Source organism: Pempheris klunzingeri, chromosome 17, assembly GCF_042242105.1.
Source record: "Pempheris klunzingeri isolate RE-2024b chromosome 17, fPemKlu1.hap1, whole genome shotgun sequence".
In the NCBI taxonomy this organism is placed as follows: domain Eukaryota; kingdom Metazoa; phylum Chordata; class Actinopteri; order Acropomatiformes; family Pempheridae; genus Pempheris; species Pempheris klunzingeri.
This window is the reverse complement of record NC_092028.1, coordinates 7,823,686-7,842,170: the sequence shown is the minus strand read 5'-3', so window position 1 is coordinate 7,842,170 and position 18,485 is coordinate 7,823,686. Positions and strand designations below refer to the sequence as shown.

At 43.2% G+C, this 18,485-nt stretch overlaps 1 protein-coding gene across 1 annotated transcript; it reads right to left on the bottom strand.

Annotated features, from left to right (window-relative positions):
- Positions 1-1,566: 1,566 nt before the first annotated feature.
- Positions 1,567-17,983, bottom strand: rarab (retinoic acid receptor, alpha b). Its single transcript, XM_070847514.1, has 9 exons — positions 16,836-17,983; positions 6,622-6,776; positions 5,896-6,037; positions 5,126-5,286; positions 4,760-4,936; positions 4,415-4,619; positions 4,161-4,228; positions 3,926-4,016; positions 1,567-3,104 (listed from the first exon to the last, which is right to left on the bottom strand). Exons 1-9 carry the CDS (start codon positions 17,032-17,034, stop codon positions 2,845-2,847), a joined length of 1,458 nt encoding a protein of 485 aa, XP_070703615.1. The 5' UTR covers positions 17,035-17,983; the 3' UTR covers positions 1,567-2,844.
- Between the last annotated feature and the right edge of the window lie 502 nt (positions 17,984-18,485).

Here is an 18,485-nt window from a genome sequence, read left to right as displayed (position 1 = left end):
GGAAAACCAGCTGAGAACAGGACGAGTTAAACCGACTGAAACATGGAGCCTATGAGCTGAGATGAGTGAGTCACGATCAGAGCAGCGGTCAGAACCTGCTGAGTCTATCGTTCATGTACTACTCTTGTGAGAGCTGTTGCTGTGGAAGGATTGACTGTAAAACCCAACCAGTTGATATTAATATATCAAGTTGCTTTATGTATATTTTTTCTATTATTTTACCTGGAAAAAGCAGATTGGAACTGTACCTGTAAGTGTTAATGACAGGGGAGGATGTACTGTTGCAAGAAATTAATCTCTTATCTCTGATATCAGAAACTTCTTCTTGATATAAAACAGCAAATTCATCATATTTGGTCCCAGAGAGAAGCTAATAATGGGTCCATTTTGGAGGGATTGATCCGTCCGTCACCTGATTATTATTATTATTATGATTATTGTTGATCAGTTGAGAAATGCAGGGTGATTTGAGACATGACATAAGACACTGGCATCACATGATGGCAGGGTAAACTTAACTTAGGAAATGTATCCACTGTATTAGCATTCATGTAACATTTGTTGCGGTTTTCATCTGCTCAAAGGAACACATATTCCATCAAAATGCAATGAAATGATTCTAATAGACTGATAAATTGCTCTTAATCTGAGTTGTTGCCTTGATGAACATGAACACTAAAATCACTCAAAACGCCACATCAGTCATTCTTGTGTGTTTTCGCCTAAATAACTTCACATGACTTCACATTCAAATCCTCCATCAGCCTTTAGAGGGATTTGCCTCCATCCAGGCGACACAATCAACCCAGATCAAGCAAACATGAATGTTCCTGTGTTTACATCAGTGATGCTCAGTGCTTAAAGTAGAGGAACAATGTCTCCCGCCGTTGAACTTTCAGCGTGAGGACGAGGACTGTATCTTCACCACCATCTTGTTGCAGGTGTGAAGAAATGCTGTGAAATCAGAGTGCTTTCAGAAATATTAAAACTGATTGTTCAGTTTTGTTGATTTACAAAGTGCAAAGTGAGCGAACAGAAGAGAAATCTAAATCCTATCAGTGTTTTGGTGTGAGCACCCTCCGCCTTCAGTACTATACACACTGTAAATTTGTAATTATCTCCTCTGTGTGTGCCGTGAAGGAGCTACGACTTCCACAAACTTGCAGATTCACAGCTAGAAATACTAGCTGAAACAAAACTGCAGTTAGCAGGTGATGTTTCAATCTGTACCTAACTTTTTAACAAAGTTTCAGTTTAATACTCTCATGGGATCTTTGTAGCTAGAGACCTAACATTAAGCAGTGCTAGTTTAGAGTACAAGGACCGATATCAGCAGGGTCTCACAGGTGAGGCTCAATACGGAAGACACGGCAGCAGGTGGTGGTTAGTGTGGGACTCCCTGTACACCACAGGGTGACGGCTCTGCAGGAGTCTACCGTCACTTCGCTCTTCACTGACGAGATCCTGCATGAGTGGAACAGAAGCTCTCTGTACTCTGTGGAGATGTAAATGTGAGAATAGTTTTGAACACCGTGCTTTACCAAGGAGCACACAGATTTCAGGATAGAAGAGGAAAATCATACTTCTTTATTAAACTCCCTGTAGTTTTATACTTTCCAATGAGTTCACCTCACCATACGTTAAAAAGGACACCACTGAAAATGATTTGTACCTGACAGAGAATGTTCTAGTGAGGCAGTGGCACTGTGTGGACACACCATGACTATAAAAAGTGAACAGATGTTTTGGCAGAACCTGTCAGCGCTCGTGATGAGGGTTCCACATTAGCTTCGTCAAACTATAATTCTGCAGAGCTCAACAGCTCGAGTGCCACAGTGAGGGAGGGGTGGGGATTGTTACCAGGTGTGAACACTCTTGTGGGGAGTGGGGGGTGGGGGTTCTCCTGGGATTTGGTTGCTTTGGTTGAAAGTGTCCACCGACAGGCAGCCGTTGTATCACTTGAAAATGAAAATTCACAGTTTGTTGCAGTCACTTGAGATGCTGCAGTTACGTCTGAAAACAAACCAAACACTTTTTCTTACGAACGGCGGTGATGATGATGCAACGTAAAACATGGAGACGCTCTAAGCTCGCAGCTGCAGAGAGTCTCCAACTCGTGTTTTTCCATTTCTGATTTCAGTGAAGGACAACTGAGTCGAGGATTATCATTTTTCCCTGATGTGTTTGAAAGCAGTGGGGGGGGGGGTTGGTGATCGTGGCGAGAGGACGAAGGAAGAACTGTTTACAGCAGGGAAATACAGTATATACAAATGTACATTTAGGAAAATAACTTCTTCTATCAGTCTGTCTCAGTCTGACTTCTTTCACAGTCTTTTTTCTATACAATATATTACACAAGGTGATTCTGCATACTATACATGACTTCTCATAGGAGAGGAAATGTCTAACTTCAACATTAGTCAGTCCACATTCCAGTATCTCATTTAGGTTCTCACAGTCTGCATATCATTTACCTTTGAGGCATTATAAAAAGGTAACAAAAATGCAAAATGATGTTTTTTTTTGCATTTGGATGTTTAAAACTATGATGCCAAACACAAATCAGTCCCCAGCATAGTTTACCTGCTGTCATCCAGCCTCGCACCACCCGTATAAAGATATTTAGCCTCCTGGCATGCATATGCTTTAATAGACGTTTTAGACAAACATGTCACCGGTAATCCAGAGTTTATAGGTTCACACATTCCATTTCTGTCCATCAGATCATCTGTTGTTCGTTTTCTCTGCTGTCACACTGCTGTGTATGGTCTTCTCCCAGTACCATGTTGAGCCACAGGGTGGCGCTGTGTGGGGCTGAGGGGCTGAGGCGCTGAGCGGAGAAGTTCAGGTGGAGGGGGAGGGAGGAGACGGAGAGCAGGGTGCAGGGCTCCGGCTGGGAGAGGGGACTGATTTGGGCGACGGTCGTGGGTGACAGCTTCCGATGTCTGTTTCATCCTCTTCTCCTCCTCCTCCTCCTCCTCCTCCCCCTTTCCCTCCTCCAGCTCCATGCCCCTCCAGTCCTTCAGAGTTCTCCAGCATCTCCTGGATGAGAGGAGGCATGGAGCCGGGTATCTCCATTTTCAGTGTGATCACTCGCTCTGCTCCTGTGAGGATGAGGCCGAGTGAGAAAGAGAATAAGAGATAAGAGAATCATTATGTCATTATGTGTTATGGGACCTTCTCTCTTCGCCCGACACTTTGACTATTGTGAAACATATTCTCAAGAGACTAAGAAGACTAGTGAAACTATCCCTGCAATAAAGGTAATATTTTATCATGTACTATCATTATCAAGCATTAAAATTGCACTGAAATATATTAAAAAAAAACGTCCCCATCCCAATTTTTTCTCACTCTCTCAGGAGCACTTATTGGAAAAAAATTGCTTACTACAGGAAAAATTTTATTAAATTCAACACTGTACAAACAATCCATTTATATTTATATTGACAAATGGACACTGCACACACACACACACACACACACATCAGAATATCCCCAGCATATTGAAACACACTTCATGTTATCGGCTGTGGCGTTTGCCCTGTTGCAAACCACCTGCTGTATTCCTTCCCTGCTAGACTACCTGAAACCTTTATTCACGTCATGCTCCTGTAGCGGAAGAAGGACTATTGGAGGACGTGTTGAATTTGAAGTTGAAATTAGAAACAAAGGCAGTCTCTAATATGACATTTGGAAAAAGTACAATCTCAAGCTCCTATATAATTAAGATGCGTGTGTGTTTTGCACACTCTCTCTAATATAAACTTTTTTTGCACCTTTGTATTTTGTAAATTGATAAAAAATAAACAAATAATTTCATATTTTTGAAAGCATTCTTACTTTACAGCATTTCTTCACACCTGTCTAAGACTTGTGCCCAGTACTGTAGTTGTGTGTTTATGTGTGTGTGTGTGAGACTCACCCTTCACACTGATGCTCCTGAGGTCAGTAATCTTCATCAGTATCTTGGGGAACATGCAGGGTTTCTCTGGCCTCCTCCTCCTCACATAGATCTACGCACACAGGAAGGAAATGAACATATATGCATATTAGGGGTGTAACGCTACACGCGTTGCTGGAGGAGTTCACCTTCCGGAGTAAAAGTGCAAAGTAGCAAAGTAACAACATAGTAGTATTAGAATAATTATGAGGCAAACCTTCAAGGCTTCTACAATCGGCTCCTGAAGAACATCCACCTTCTCTGACTGCTCCAGATCCTGCCGGTCTGCACACACACACACACACACACACACACACGCACGCACAAAAGACATTTTGTTAGACAGCCAGTGCACAAACACCTGTCCCTACTACACATATCTACACATCATCTGCATGTGATACTAAGTGTTACCAGTGAAGCACCTGTGCATCATTTAATTTCATATTCCTGGGAAGTCAAGTGAAGTACCTCCACAGAGTAGACAGATGGCGCTCAGTAATCCCGTCTCTGCGTCGTCCATCTCCAGCGGGAGCAGCTGGCTGGCGAAGGAGAACACCAGGTCGGTGAGCGGTCCGAACCCAGCGTTGTGCATCTGGGTGCGATTCAAAGTCAGACCGTCGGAGAAGGTCATGGTGTCCTGGTCTGGGGTGTAGCGGGTGCAGATCCTTAGAATCTGGGAAAAAATGGAAGGAAACCGTGTAAGACAAACTGTCTGCGGTGCCACAACTGTACATTTTTGTATATGTGGAAGATGTGTCCCTGTGGAACTTCTTCTGAGTGTGTGTGTGCATGTGACACCAGTGAAAAACTCACCAATATGTCGAGGCAGGCAGCTTTGAGCAGGGTGATCTGATCAGCAATGGTTAGCGTTGTAAAGCCTGGCAGCTGCTTGGCGAACTCCACTGTCTTAATGATGCATTTGGTGGAGAGTTCACTGAACTTGTCCCATAGACTGACATCCAGGGAGACACGCTGCTCTGAGCTGTCGCTCTGCAGGTTGGGGGCAGGTAAGGAATGGATGGTGGAAAGAGAACAGTTTTTTAAAGAAAGCTGACAAAAACCTAAATAGCTTTGGCTATATCTCTACATTCAACGTGCCTTTACGTGTGAGTTATTCAGCATTTTGATTAAACTATACTTGTCTGCGTAATGTTCAGTAAAATGTTGATTTGGGTGTACCGTGGTGTATTTCCCCAGCTGACAGAGGGAGGGAAATGTGTCCTGATGGGCGCGGCGCACTCGCTCAATCATCTGCTCTGTGTCTGCTGACAGGACGTAGATCTCTGCCTCCCCCTGCCTCTTCTCTTCCTTCTTCTTCTTCGTTCGGTCATTTCTCACCACTGATGGGGAGGCAGTGAAGATGGAGAGGAAGATTTAGCTTCAATTCGCACTGAACATTCAACATCTTAAAAATCAAAGACGAGGAGGCTGCTCTTCCAGGTCAGACCTTTCTAGTCTAGTATTTTACCACTTTTACATATAAAGGTCAGTTTACCAGTTGTATAATCAGGCCTGCAAACTCAAATGGTAAAGGCGTCTGTCTTTATGCCTGTACGATGATTTCAAGTATCTTTTTCCTCAGCCTGTGGTGCATCAGTTTGGCCATTCACTTTGTAATCTAGCAAGTATGTGAAAGTATAACCTATGAGTATCTGGAGGCATAGCACAAAATGTAGCTGATATGGTGATGTAAGAGGATGGTTATTTTAATCTTAGGGACCATGTACTAAGTACTGAAGGCCACCAGGGGGAGACACATCACTGTGCTACCTGACAGAGGGCTCAGCTTGAACTGTGCTGCTCTGTGCTGTCTTACAGCTCCATGACTATAAAGCAATTTAAAACAACAGCAATGAGCATGAGCCTGTAGGAGCGAAATGCTTTTCCTTGTCCATGCTTTACATCACACACATGCTCAGAACGGCACTGCATCTATGCTCTGTACTCACACTCCTTTGACATGCCGACATCGAGGCATTTCTGCAGTCGGCAGGACTGACACCGATTTCGCGTCACCTTGTTTATGACACAGACTTTTTCTCTGTGACATGTGTACATCATGTTCTTCTGGATACTCCTCCGAAAGAAGCCCTGCCACAGAGAAACAGAGGTGGTGATGGAGAAGCAGGGACACAGAATTTAGCATTGTGAATATTTTTAGGTGCTGGTTTTTTAAACCTGCAATGAAAACGGGGACAGCCGGTACCCAAACCTGCTGCATCCACATATATATACACATATATTCTTGTATATATAATATCAATAACCACTACAGCAAACACTCGAGGAGGGTGTCATCTATTGTTGACAGGTAGCCGGTAGCAGGTCAGTACAGGTCAAACAGGACATGACCCACACACAAATATCAAAGTACTAACTGCATGCACAGATTCTATATGAGTGTGTGGGTATGTGTGCGTGTGTTTGTCGGATTAAATGAAGCAAAGAGGCTTACAGATCCTGGGGGAGGTGTAAAGGCTGTGACCTCTTCGCTGAAACATTATGCAAATACTCAGTAGTCTCACGCACCCTGTAACCATTTTTTCATTCAGGTTTTGTAGCTTTAGCCTGCATCTGTTCGCATGCGTGTCCCAGTTACCCAGAACGTGTGTTGTGGTGTGCTCTGTAACTATGGAGGTTCAGGTCACGCATGTGCCGGTCACGCATCTGCCTACCTTGCAACCCTCGCAGGCGCTGACTCCGTAGTGGTATCCAGAAGATTTGTCCTGACATACAAAGCAGGGCTTGTAGATGCGGGGCGGAGGTGGAGGAGATGGAGGGCTCGGGACAAGCAGGTCCTCTCCTGAGCTCGTGCTCTCAGTCTCTATTGCTGCAGCAGGAGACAGACGGCGGTAAGTCAGGGAGATTTACATTTAGTCAGAGTGCAATTAAAACACATTTTTCTTACTTTAGACCTTGATATCTCTCTGCTATGTACCAGATGCCCTGAGGATTTGGGCACAGTTCTGTATGTAGTCCTCACCTTGGGTTACCTTACATACATCACATGATACTTAATACCATTTTTGGAGACTATGTGTTTTTAATGTAGTCGACTGAGGCGTACCAGCACCAACTGACCTGGTTGTGGCATTAGATGTATCATAAAATCTTCACCAAAAGCCAACTTGTTATGAAAAAAGGGTAGAAACATCGAGATGGTGTGAACACAGATTATCCCAGCCCTGCAACCTCTACCAACAGAGTTCCATACCAACAGTTTGCAGCTGGTTGCCAGTGGTTAAAAGAGTAGTTTTTTGGCTCATTAGCTTTCTTGCTGAGTCAGACGAGAAAATGTCTGTACGAAAAATAAATTAAATAAATAAAAATGAAGCCAGCAGCTGTACTGGAAACAGTGGGAAATTGGTTGGCTCTGTCCAAAAGAAACTAAGTCTACCTACTAGCACCTCTGAAGCTCACCGATGAACTCACTATATCTTGCCTGTCTAATACGTACAACAACTAAAGAGTAAAAATGATGTGGTGTGACTTTACAAGGGGTTATGTGGTGGATTATCTCTTGGCTGGCCGCAGACTCCAGAAAGTAAAAAAACATGTTTCCCACAATGTAAATTAGGCAAAATAACATAGTGGCATATTATAGTATGATCTGATGGGGACTAGGTAGATATTCATTGTGTGTTGCAATCCATAAAGACAGTTGTTGACTTTGGGGGGGAGGCTGTTAGGAAACAAACCACACTCAGTTGGATAACATATGATCATTTTTGCTGAACTTGTATGACTGGGGCGGGTGGGTCACTGTGGATTTTAGAGGAGACATTAGATGACTGCTGTTGGTTGTATCTCTGGCTCAAACAAAACGTGACAACATCAAATGAACTGCTGAGCAGAAATCGATGGATCAGATGGTACAGAAGGGGCACGGTGAGCCTCAGAGCATGTCAGTGGATGACTTTCATGTCCAATTTAAGCACGAGTTTGTCTCTAATGACGAATCTTTGAGATCACACTTTCTCCCACTATTCTAATTTTTTAATTTTAATTTTTAATTTTTTTTTCAGCGTGTTTAGAATATAACTAATGTAGAGATCACCTGTTGCCAGATATAGCGAGCTCCCCAAAACACGGAGGCCTGGTCCAGCTTTCATAATGCTGTGAAAGCTCAGACTGTACATGATGAAGTAATTAGAAAACAGAAAGGCACTTGAAGAGCGCAGGCCCCTGCCAAGGCCAGCAGTCCAGCCTTCTATCATACGCAAACCTGCACGTGCAGCCACTATATCTGGAGTATAACAATAATGTCATTCCAAATATTAAGTTGTATATTTAGTTGCAACACACTCTTCAGGTGTGACAGGGATTGCACCAGGAGCGGTAAGCGGAAAGGAGGGGGGCTTGCCGTTCTGGTGAACAACAGGTGGTGCAGTCCTGCTCACATTACTATCAAGGAGCGCATCTGCAGCCCGGACATTGAACTGTTTGCTGTTGGTCTTCGTCCATATTATCTGCCACGGGAGTTTTCACATGTTGTTGTGGTGACTGTTTACATTCTTCCTTCTGCCAACCCAACTTCGGCGTGTGACGTCATCCACTCCGCCATAGCCGGGGTACAGACTCTACACCTGAGTGCACTCACTGCTATCTCTGTCTTTAACCATGTCACCATGGCAAAGGCACTGCCCAACTTCATCCAGTACGTGAACTGTTCCACCAGAGAGGAGAGGATCCTGGACTCACCTGATTATTATTATTGTTATTATTATTATAATTATATAATACAGCTCCTCACTCTGAGTGTACATGTTGTTATATATTATTATTAGTTGTAGTGGTATTATTTGAATTATTTTTATTATTATTATATAGTACAGCTCCTCACTCTGAGTGTACATGTCGTTATATATTATTATTAGTAGTAGTGGTATTATTTGTATCATTATTATTATTATCATTATTATTACTTTTGTGTTTGAAGTTTATTCTTATTCTTTTGGAGCTGTGTGTAACAAAAAGCTATTTCCCCCTGGGGATTATTAAAGGAATTCTGATTCTGATTCATTTTTCCATAGACACCAGCGTTACAATCTGGTCAATATCATTGCGTGTTTGTGAGTCCGATTCTGATCTGTTCCAAAATGTAATGGTTTCATTCAAAGTTTCATGACAGTCTGGCCGACAAACGCAGCGCAAACATAGAAAAAAAACTGTCAACTCAATGAAAGATTCCATCGTTCAGCTTCAAATAATTCATTTTTCTCTCTGCTGGATGTTTTTCTGACTGGGCGTTTGTTTTATTGACACAGTGAAGTGAACTGCAGTGGTTGGATTATGCCTTCCCAAACGGATTCATTCCTGTTCTGTTATTTCTCATGTAATTCTTGGTACGAGCAACAGTGGAAGAGAAGTGGAAGAGAAACCCAGAACGTTCTGCTCCTGATTCTGCGTCTGAGCTCAGTTTGTGAAAGTGGCTGTTTTAGATACCTGACACAGACAGACTGTGGCACATTTTCAAAGGTCCTGACCACATTAGGATACCAGGACCGTCCGCGACTCCTCTGTGTCTCCTTCTCTCATTCTGCCTCCTCTAACCTCTAACCTGACACACACACACACACACACACACACACACACACACACACACACACACACACAGACTTATCCCCTCCCCCTGCTTTAGTAGCCATACCAGACATTCCACTATGGAGGAGACTCAACTCCCCTCTGCTTGTCTTGGTCTGCTCTGTTTACATAGAGAGGGAGAGCCAGAGATACAGAGAAATAAAGGGAGGAGAAAAGAGATCCTCCACCTCCTCCAACATCATACCATCCCTCCATCTTCCCCTCTCTTCATCTCTCCTCTATTTGTCTTTGCTCTCTTCTCACTGACACACTAGCCAACAGTCCCTTCAGCACTGTCTGACCTCTTTTAAACTTCTCTCTGTTCCCCCCTTCCCTTCCGATTTCCAAGTGTCTCTTCCTCTGTTTTCATCAGCGTGTTTCTTAATCTCTTCCTATTGCTTTGCTCTTCTGCTTTAGTGTGCGGGACGCAGACAGTAATGGGTCTAAAGAAAATGCAAAGCTTTGAGCTATGGGTTGGGATTCAGCGAAAGGCTTTGTTCTCGTTCTTGAGATGAGGGACGACATATTTTAACAGGGGAAAGGAATATTGGTGACTCATCTTTAAAATGATGATGCGGGGGGGAGGATATCCTCTCACTTTAATCAGCTGAGGACAATAGTGTTTATATAAATTCATCTTACAAACAAAAATAATGAAATGACCCAATATTTTGTACATCTACAGTCACTTGTCTAAATGCTATTTTCAGAACTTGACTTTCAGATGTAAACTATAGTCTCTGGTGCATTTACAGTATTTAAAACATCTTTAATTAAAAGGCAAAGTCTAGACAATGGCTAGACGTGTAGCTCTTACATAATCTTAGTATTTAGAATAAATAAATATAATTGAGTGCCTTTGTCATACCTGACCAGTGTTTTGGCTCAACAATCGACCAAAAGATTAATCCTGTCAGTTGTGATGGTCCCTTGACTTTTCTTCTAGTGAGAAAGGTCTGGTATGTTTGAACTCATCCAGTAAAATGTCTCCACATGTACAGGATGGATTGGCCACATTTTGTACAGATATTCATGGTTTCCTGATGATGAATCCCAGTGACATTGGAGATCATCTGACTTTTTTTTCTCCAGTGCCTCCAGCAGGATAAAATTTCATTTTGTCAAGTATTATTATCTAGAACCAAGAGCCTGCAGAACTTATGACATTTCCATCAGCCTCAGCTCTATGAATATGGTAAATCACACTTGCTTAACATCTGCATGCGAGCATTGTCATTAGTGAGCATGTTAGCATGCTGATGTTTGCATTCAGCTCAAAGCACCGCTGTGCCTAAACACAGCTTCACAAAGCCGCCAGCAGGGCTGTAAAATCACACCCTTTTTCACTTATTTACTGTTCCCTAGGCGCTCACAATAAATGCAACTCATTCAATTGTGGGATGGAAAATGCGCTCTCCATGCCATAGGGTTTCTATTTTCATATTATCCAGTCATGGTTACTCAAGATCGCTGATAGATGATCCGATAGTCAGGGGGCTGTGGGAGTAAAAGGGTTGGGGGGAATGACGTTACATCACACCAGTGAAATGGTCTTTTGACTTAAGAGTGCAGTTGTCCATTTCTAAGAGTAAGTTATAAAGGTACTTGTTTTCCAAATTTGATCATTGTCAACTGTTTATGAACACATTTCTACTGGTAATATATTTCTAACATCTTCATAAGAACATGTGCTAACATGTGCTTGGTGCAACAATATCACAGCATCACATTCTCTTATCTTTAAAATCATACTCCAAATCATATCCTAAAAGTTAACAATGCTTATGGGGGCAGAGCAAAGTTTTGGTGAGCAAGCAAGAGCGCTGTGTCAGATCCATGGAAAAGAGACGGCAGACTGTTTTGTAATTAAGAATTCAAAATGAACTCATCACTCGTGTTGATGACCATTGTTCAGTGGACGGATGTGCTGCTCCACCAGACGCATCTCTAAGACTACAGCCTCACTAGTGCCTTTTCATGTTAAAACAACTATTTGAAATTGGCCCTGAACCTTGAAAGGCCATTGCTGACATAGAATTGAACTGGGTGGAATGTCATGAATTTTATAAGTGGGAGTCCACAGTCATTGTCAAATGATGCAGCTCCTGCCTTACACATCTATTCGCATCATATTTCATGGAGTTTCTAACTAAACTGTAAGCTTCAAAAATATATTATTTATCTAAGAACACCAGTTACCCCAACGCAGGTAGGCAAAAAATGACTTGTAGTCAGAGCAGCAGGCAGTTTGCTGTGATGGCCCTGTTTAGCTGTATCAGTATTCAATCAGTGACCATCTCCTCTGCTTCTGTTGTCACTGACAGGATCTCCTCTCTAAGCTTTCCCAAGGTGAAAGGGAACGTCTGATTTATTGCCATTACACAATACGCGAATACACAATGAAGTGCAATTGTAATAACATTTCATTTTGAATACAATACAGTAGACTATATAAGAAGATCTAGATGTTTGATTTGCCGAGGGAAAAACTACATGTCCATATAACACAAGCATCTGTATAAATGTGCAATGTAACTATTAAAGAAACATTATTTGTAAGGTTGGAGCTGACTGTGACCTGGCCTACAAATATTGCAGGTTAAAACCTTTCAGTCAGAGCCATATTTGCTCTTGGGCATGGCAGCCAATCTGTGTCCAGATCAGTTTAGTTGAAAGCTAATAGTGACAGTGTTTGGGTATGCTATTTTCCAAATCTGATGTAAAATACCATTGAATAGTCTCCACAGGCAGCCCTGGCTTTATGCCAGCAACCTGTTCCTGAAAAGAGAGCGTGCTCTATCGGGTTAGAGACTGGCCTAATAACAGCACAGAATTCTGCTCCAAGGACAGTTAACAAGATGAAGACAGAAGTTCTTAAAAATGAATTTTGAAGACATGCTGTTAAGCCTCACTGACATCCAATATTGCTGTTAATCATTTTCTCACGAGGTGAATCCACAATCAAGTAACTACAAAAGTGCACTCAGTAGAGTGCAGATCTGCACCAGGTGATCTCTGCTACACCTGATCATTACCTAACCTAAACCTAACCTAACCTAACCCTAACCCCAACTGTGACAGTGGATCAGACCTTGTTACAACAGCTGTTAATGTCAAAATGTCAAAATGGCGGTGAAGATAACAGAAACGGGGATTTATTCATGTTGTATCTTGCGTAAACTTAGTGGATCATACCATATGAGGTATGGTATTAATCTGCAGATGCTCCAGTTCAAAACGAGACCAAACCTTTCTATGGATGTCTGTTTTTGAGCAACAACAAAGGCTAAATAAAATCTGGCCTGCACCAGACTAGGTAAGGCTTGTTTTTAGCCTCGCTGATTACCGAAAATGCCTTTTGCTCTGTGATTTCAAACTGATGCAGGTGTTGTTGCAGCTCCTATCGGCTGACTACGAGAAGTGAAGAGTCAGCTGTCAATGAACGTATAAAACAGTCAATGAAATATGTTTTTCAAACATTGTGAATCACCGCAACCACAAGAGGTTGTTCAGCATGCAGTCATAAATGTGCAACAAAGTACAGTACAGTACAAGACTAGCAGCAGACAGATAAACCCTCCCCTCCAGGTTACCACCTGGGGGAGATAATAAGCACATGTACAGTCTAGTACAACACAGGTCAATATGACTAAAATCCTTTACCATGGTATGCATAATCTTTTGTTAACATTAATATACGTCAAGATATAATATTTAATGAGTTGTTTATTTAGCAAATGAAAAGTCCTCAAGCCAAGCAGCTGCCTCCTATCTGCTGTATTTCATTCAAATGGTGGAAATCCCATTGAGAGATCATATTAAATTACCAGATGGGAATGTCTGTTTTTGGCTAATCAAACTAAGTAATATCTGACAAGTCAAAGTAATGCGTCCCACTGTTGCAACAGCCTTGTAAATCCAGCATTGCCAAAAAGCAGTGGTTGCTCATTGAGCTGCTCATGCTGCACTAATGTAACCGGAGAGGTTAAAGAGATAGGCAACGAGATTCAAATGATATGTGTTAAATTAGTACAATAACAGCAGATATACCAGCCAGCCAGCACTACCAGCCCTGCAACTGGAGTATCATGGAGCCTGAAAGATCACTTTCTCACGCCAGCAACAAGATCATTTGTTATTCATGACATGTGTTATTCAAACATTTTCGACATCAGCAGTGGTAGTAATGACACTGGTTCATGAATAATATTTTTTTGACACCAATTTTATAAAATCAGATCAATAATTTTATTTTATTTCATCCATTTCATAATTTCATCCATTATTGATTCTGTACTGATGTGTTGGTAATGCTACAATTGTGAACATGCTCAGAATTAGAAATTGGTGCAGCGATGTAAATAGCAGCAACAGTTAATGTTGTTTTCTTTTTTATCCTGAATGACAAAAGATGAGAAGATGTGACACGAGAGGAGAAACTCTTACATAGTCGAATACAGACATGCCATGCCAGAGGACTGTCTAGAACGAATGAAATAATAACCAGCTTTCCACTATCACTCTTTTAGCATTTAACTGATGGCAGTGCAATCCCACTCACGCATTCAGCAATAAAGGCATCTAGTGGATACAAACACTGACACACAACCATCCATCTACACCCTTTTTCACACTCAGGTCAAACTTGGTCAGTACACGCTCACATTCCCAGACAAACTGTGAGTGTGAGTGAGTGTGCATGTGCGTCACTGTGTGTGTGTGTGTGTGTGTGTGTGTGTCTCCAACAGACAGAAAGAGAGGTCATTCAGTGTGGGGAAGTGATGACTGGGCAGCTGACACAGGAAAGAAAGAGGCAGATAGAAGGAGAAATAAAGAGAGGGAGAGATGTAGGTCACTTCCCAATTGTCAGTGAGTCATTGCTCTGGATCACACCCAACACACACACACACACACACACACACACACACACACACACACACACACACACACACACACACACACACACACACACACACACACACAGAGTGAACCATTATCCCCCCCAGCCACTGCTTATATGTCGCTGGAGCAGAAAGTGAATGTATGTGCGTGCCTCTATCTATGTACGGCCTTTGACCCTTGAACCTGTTTGGCACTATTCATTCTAGTCACGCACAAAGACACACACACACACACACACACACACAGTCAGAGGGCGTTACAGCTTGAATTTATGAGCACTCACCTCTTGCATCTATATGTCTCTCTCCCCCTCTGTTTCTCACCTGCCGACCAGAGTCCATTTAGCACTCTCTCTTTATGACTTTAACTCGGTTGTGCAAGGGTCATGTCACGGTGATATCAACATGTCATCACCTTTGAGTTCGCTGCCTGATTCTGAGGCTGACTGCCTCTATGTGACTCTGGAGTGGGACGGCACAGTCAGCTCACAGCCGCAAGATTCTGTGTTTGTGTGTTTATGTGAGTTGGTCTTGTGATAGATGGGCGGCCTGTCCCGTTTGTACCGTGCCCCTCAGACAATGCATGCTGGGACTGGAACTAGGCTCTATGTTGAGCAGGTTTACAAAATGGCAGGACAGAAAATATCTGTGTCGCAACGCATGGCTAGGTATCGAACCTCCATATTTTTTTTGTAGTGAAAGCCGGCAATCACTTCCTTTTACTTTTACTCATTCGTTCATCAAATAGTTCCGGATCATAATTTGGCCCATTTTTAGTATTTCATATTATTTAGACATAGTCCTTCTGTGGTTGCTTGTGATACGTTTGGCTTCTTTCATTGAGCTAAACTAAAAAAAGGGAAAATATTTTTATTCCTCAAAACGAAATATAGTGAAACGTATAGTTTTGGTATCTCTACCAAACTACCAAAGTTTTATTTTGGTAACAGTATTTTCAAAATTCCAAACCACACCCAATATGGTACACAGATGAAGCAAAAACATGTTGTATTGTAAAATCCAAGAAATGAAAATCCAAAATATTAATAACTACACTTATTATCCATGCATGAAAACTTACTAGTGTTTTTGATAGTATTGTTGTTTTCCTGCCTACTCAGCTTTTATTATCTGGTTTTGAATGCTATATTTTATGCATAAGCTTTGTTATTAAAGCACCCATGTACAGGATTTTAATATGACTGACTTTCCAACTGAGTTTACTATCACATAGGACAAAGAGCAGCAGAATATCCTAAAAATGACTTTGATGGATTACTTAATTAACTGAAGAGCAGCAGAGTAATTTTCAACTAATTTATTAATCGACTAAGCGTTTCAGCTGTGAATCAGTGGTACATAAAAAGCCTGTGCAGTTTATGTTGACGAGCTGTAAACTTGGAGCCCATTCTCACCCATTGAGCGGCGCTGAGCCTGAGGTCAGGATGGGCTAGATTTGGTAAATGAGTGCAGGCAGCTGCTGACCCACTGAGGTCATTTGAGTCACTCCAATAAAAACATAAACCAAACTCCCAAGTTGCATAACACACAGCTTAGAAATATAGCTATATTAAAGACCTGAAGGAAAAGGACTCATCGTAACATTGCTCCAAAGATTGGTCCACTTAAAGTGAATGCAGCATTTGTCAGATATAAGGGATCCTGCAAGGAGCAATTGGACAGTGAAGAAAGTGGGACAACTGCAAAATTATGAAATAGGCCTATGTCCAATATGCCAAACACACACAAACTGCATCAGCAAAGAGGAAGAGCAGTCACAAGGCGAAAGTAACCAACAGTCTAACTGTATACTGTGCAGAATAAAGCCAACTGACATAAATCCTAATGGTGATTTCTTTACTACCAAGTCCTTTATCATAAACGGATGTTATTTTGTCAAAAACCCTCCCACAGAGCAGTCAATCGTCATGTTCATACACGGAGAAACCATTTTCCATGGAAAAAATGTGCACTTGATTTAAAAGGTGCAGACACCAGCAAGCAGCTAGTCTAGACCAAGCTCACAAATGCTCTGAGGCACTAACAATCAAAGAGCTCAGGAAACGAGCTGAGGAAGCCCTGAAAAAGTGAACGCCACTACATGTTGTGCAGAACAGTGGTGTGTTCATTTCCCATCCAGTAAATAGGAGGCTAAAAAAGAGGCTGTGGGGCACCTGATACTAGAAGAAGGGGCTGGCATGTGTCCCAGTTGGAGCCAGTGAACTCATGCATTCACCCCCCCAAGCTGACAGCACATATCAAGGCATAAGCAAGAGCTGTACCCGCTAGTACGCCCTTGTCATTTCTCAACAAATTAAATTTTTAACAGCCACTAATTGTGGCATGCCCTGTAGTTATTTTGACTACAAGTCCAAAATGGTAAATGCTTTTTCAGTGGGACTCACAGTGGCTGGATCCGCTCCAGTGCCTGCCGGACACCAGGGAACCTCCGAACGGGCGCTGGAGTCCTCCTACACCGGACAGGAGTCCCTTCTCCGGCCCGAGCCCCGGGGGTCTGTGGTAGTAGTCCATGCTGAGAAAAGAGCCCGGGCTGGGGCTGCTGGGGCTGGGGCTAAAACCCACAACATCCACGCTTTCGTACATCCCCGAGAACCGAGAGTCGCGTTTGATCTCTTTGTACCAAACAGAGAAAAAGAGATCAAAGCGTCCTGGACGGCGAGGAGAGAACGAGGGAGGGAGGGAGGGGAGAGTTCACATCTTCATAACAGACTGATGGGAGGAGGAGGAGGAGGAGGAGGAGAGGAAAAGAGATGACCGGTCCCGGTGACCTTTCAGTCCTTGGAGGAGCAGGGACAGTTTGCCCTCAGTTGTGTCGCTTCAGCGCGGCGAGTTTGGACGAACAAAAAAAATCCACGCTGTTGTTTTTCTTACAGTCCAAATGCTACAAGTGCCATTAACTTTACTGCTGCGTCGAAGGAGTTGACACTCGTCACTTTGTAGCGCCAAAGATTAGAAAAAGGACACCCGCGGAGGAGAAACAGTGTGACATTAACATGACTACACCAGGAGTTTGACCTCGGCGTCTACAGGCGCTGTCTCGCTTCCACACAGGCTCCACGCTGCTAACGCTAGCAGTTTTATTGCTGTATTTTCTATAGTAGCTAAAATGATATTATATAATTCTCATGTCGCTTGGCCGTCCGTGTAGCCCGCGGGCGAACGGACTACTCGTTCGTGTCACAAGCAGCACTGCTTGTCCTTAAATCCACACATGCCTGTGAACGAATGGAGTCGTCACCGTAAAGTAAAACAGGTCCAGTCGGCGGAAAGGCGCTGCTGCTCCGGGGTCGCTCAGTCCGCGGCTCGCCGAGTCCAGGCGACACACAAACACAGCACGTAACAGGCACGTTAACGACGGATATTCGCGGTCATATGTGACTTAGAAGTTGTGCTGCAGTAGTAGAATATCCAGAGATAAAACTGCCGGCGGTGAGGTAGGTGAAGATATCTCAGAAGATATGCTCAGGTTTGAGCACCTCTTGTTGCTGGTTGTGGAGGTCCGGCAGTGTCCTGTGGTAACCCCTGGTCTGTACCCGACGGCCTCTCTCTCTCTGCAGCTCTGTCTCTCTCTCTGCCGCTCTCTCTCTCTCTGCCTCTCTCCGTGTCTCTCTCTCTCTGCCTCTCTCTCTGCCTCCCTATGTCTCTCTCTCTCTGTCTCACTATCTCGCTCCCTCTCTCTCTGTTTATCCCCCCTCTCTCTTTCTCTCCCCCTGTCTCTCTCTACACCCCCCCCCCTCCCCCCGGTTTGGTGAGTGACACCAGCTGCTCACGAGCTCCACCTACCTGCCCTGCGCGTGCCTCCAGACACTGACCACTGCACAGCAAAACCCCCGCAAGTACTGTGAGCACTGCTAGTAGTACTGTTAGCACTGCTAGTACTGTGAGCACTGCTGGTACTGTTAGTACTGCTAGTACTGTGAGTACTGCTAGCACTGCTAGTAGTACTGTTAGCACTGCTGGTGCTGTTAGCACTGCTAGTACAGTGAGTACTGCTAGTACTGCTAGTAGTACTGTTAGCACTGCTGGTGCTGTTA

What these genes read in the sequence shown, in the direction of transcription:
- rarab (XM_070847514.1), bottom strand. Translation starts at nt 17,034, where the DNA reads ATGTACGAAAGCGTGGATGTTGTGGGTTTTAGCCCCAGCCCCAGCAGC. An exon ending in CTGGAGCGGATCCAGCCACT is followed by an intron (nt 6,777 to 16,835) that starts GTGAGTCCCACT and finishes CTCCTGCTGCAG; the next exon opens with CAATAGAGACTGAGAGCACG. An exon ending in CAGGAGCATCAGTGTGAAGG is followed by an intron (nt 3,105 to 3,925) that starts GTGAGTCTCACA and finishes TCATCCTCACAG; the next exon opens with GAGCAGAGCGAGTGATCACA.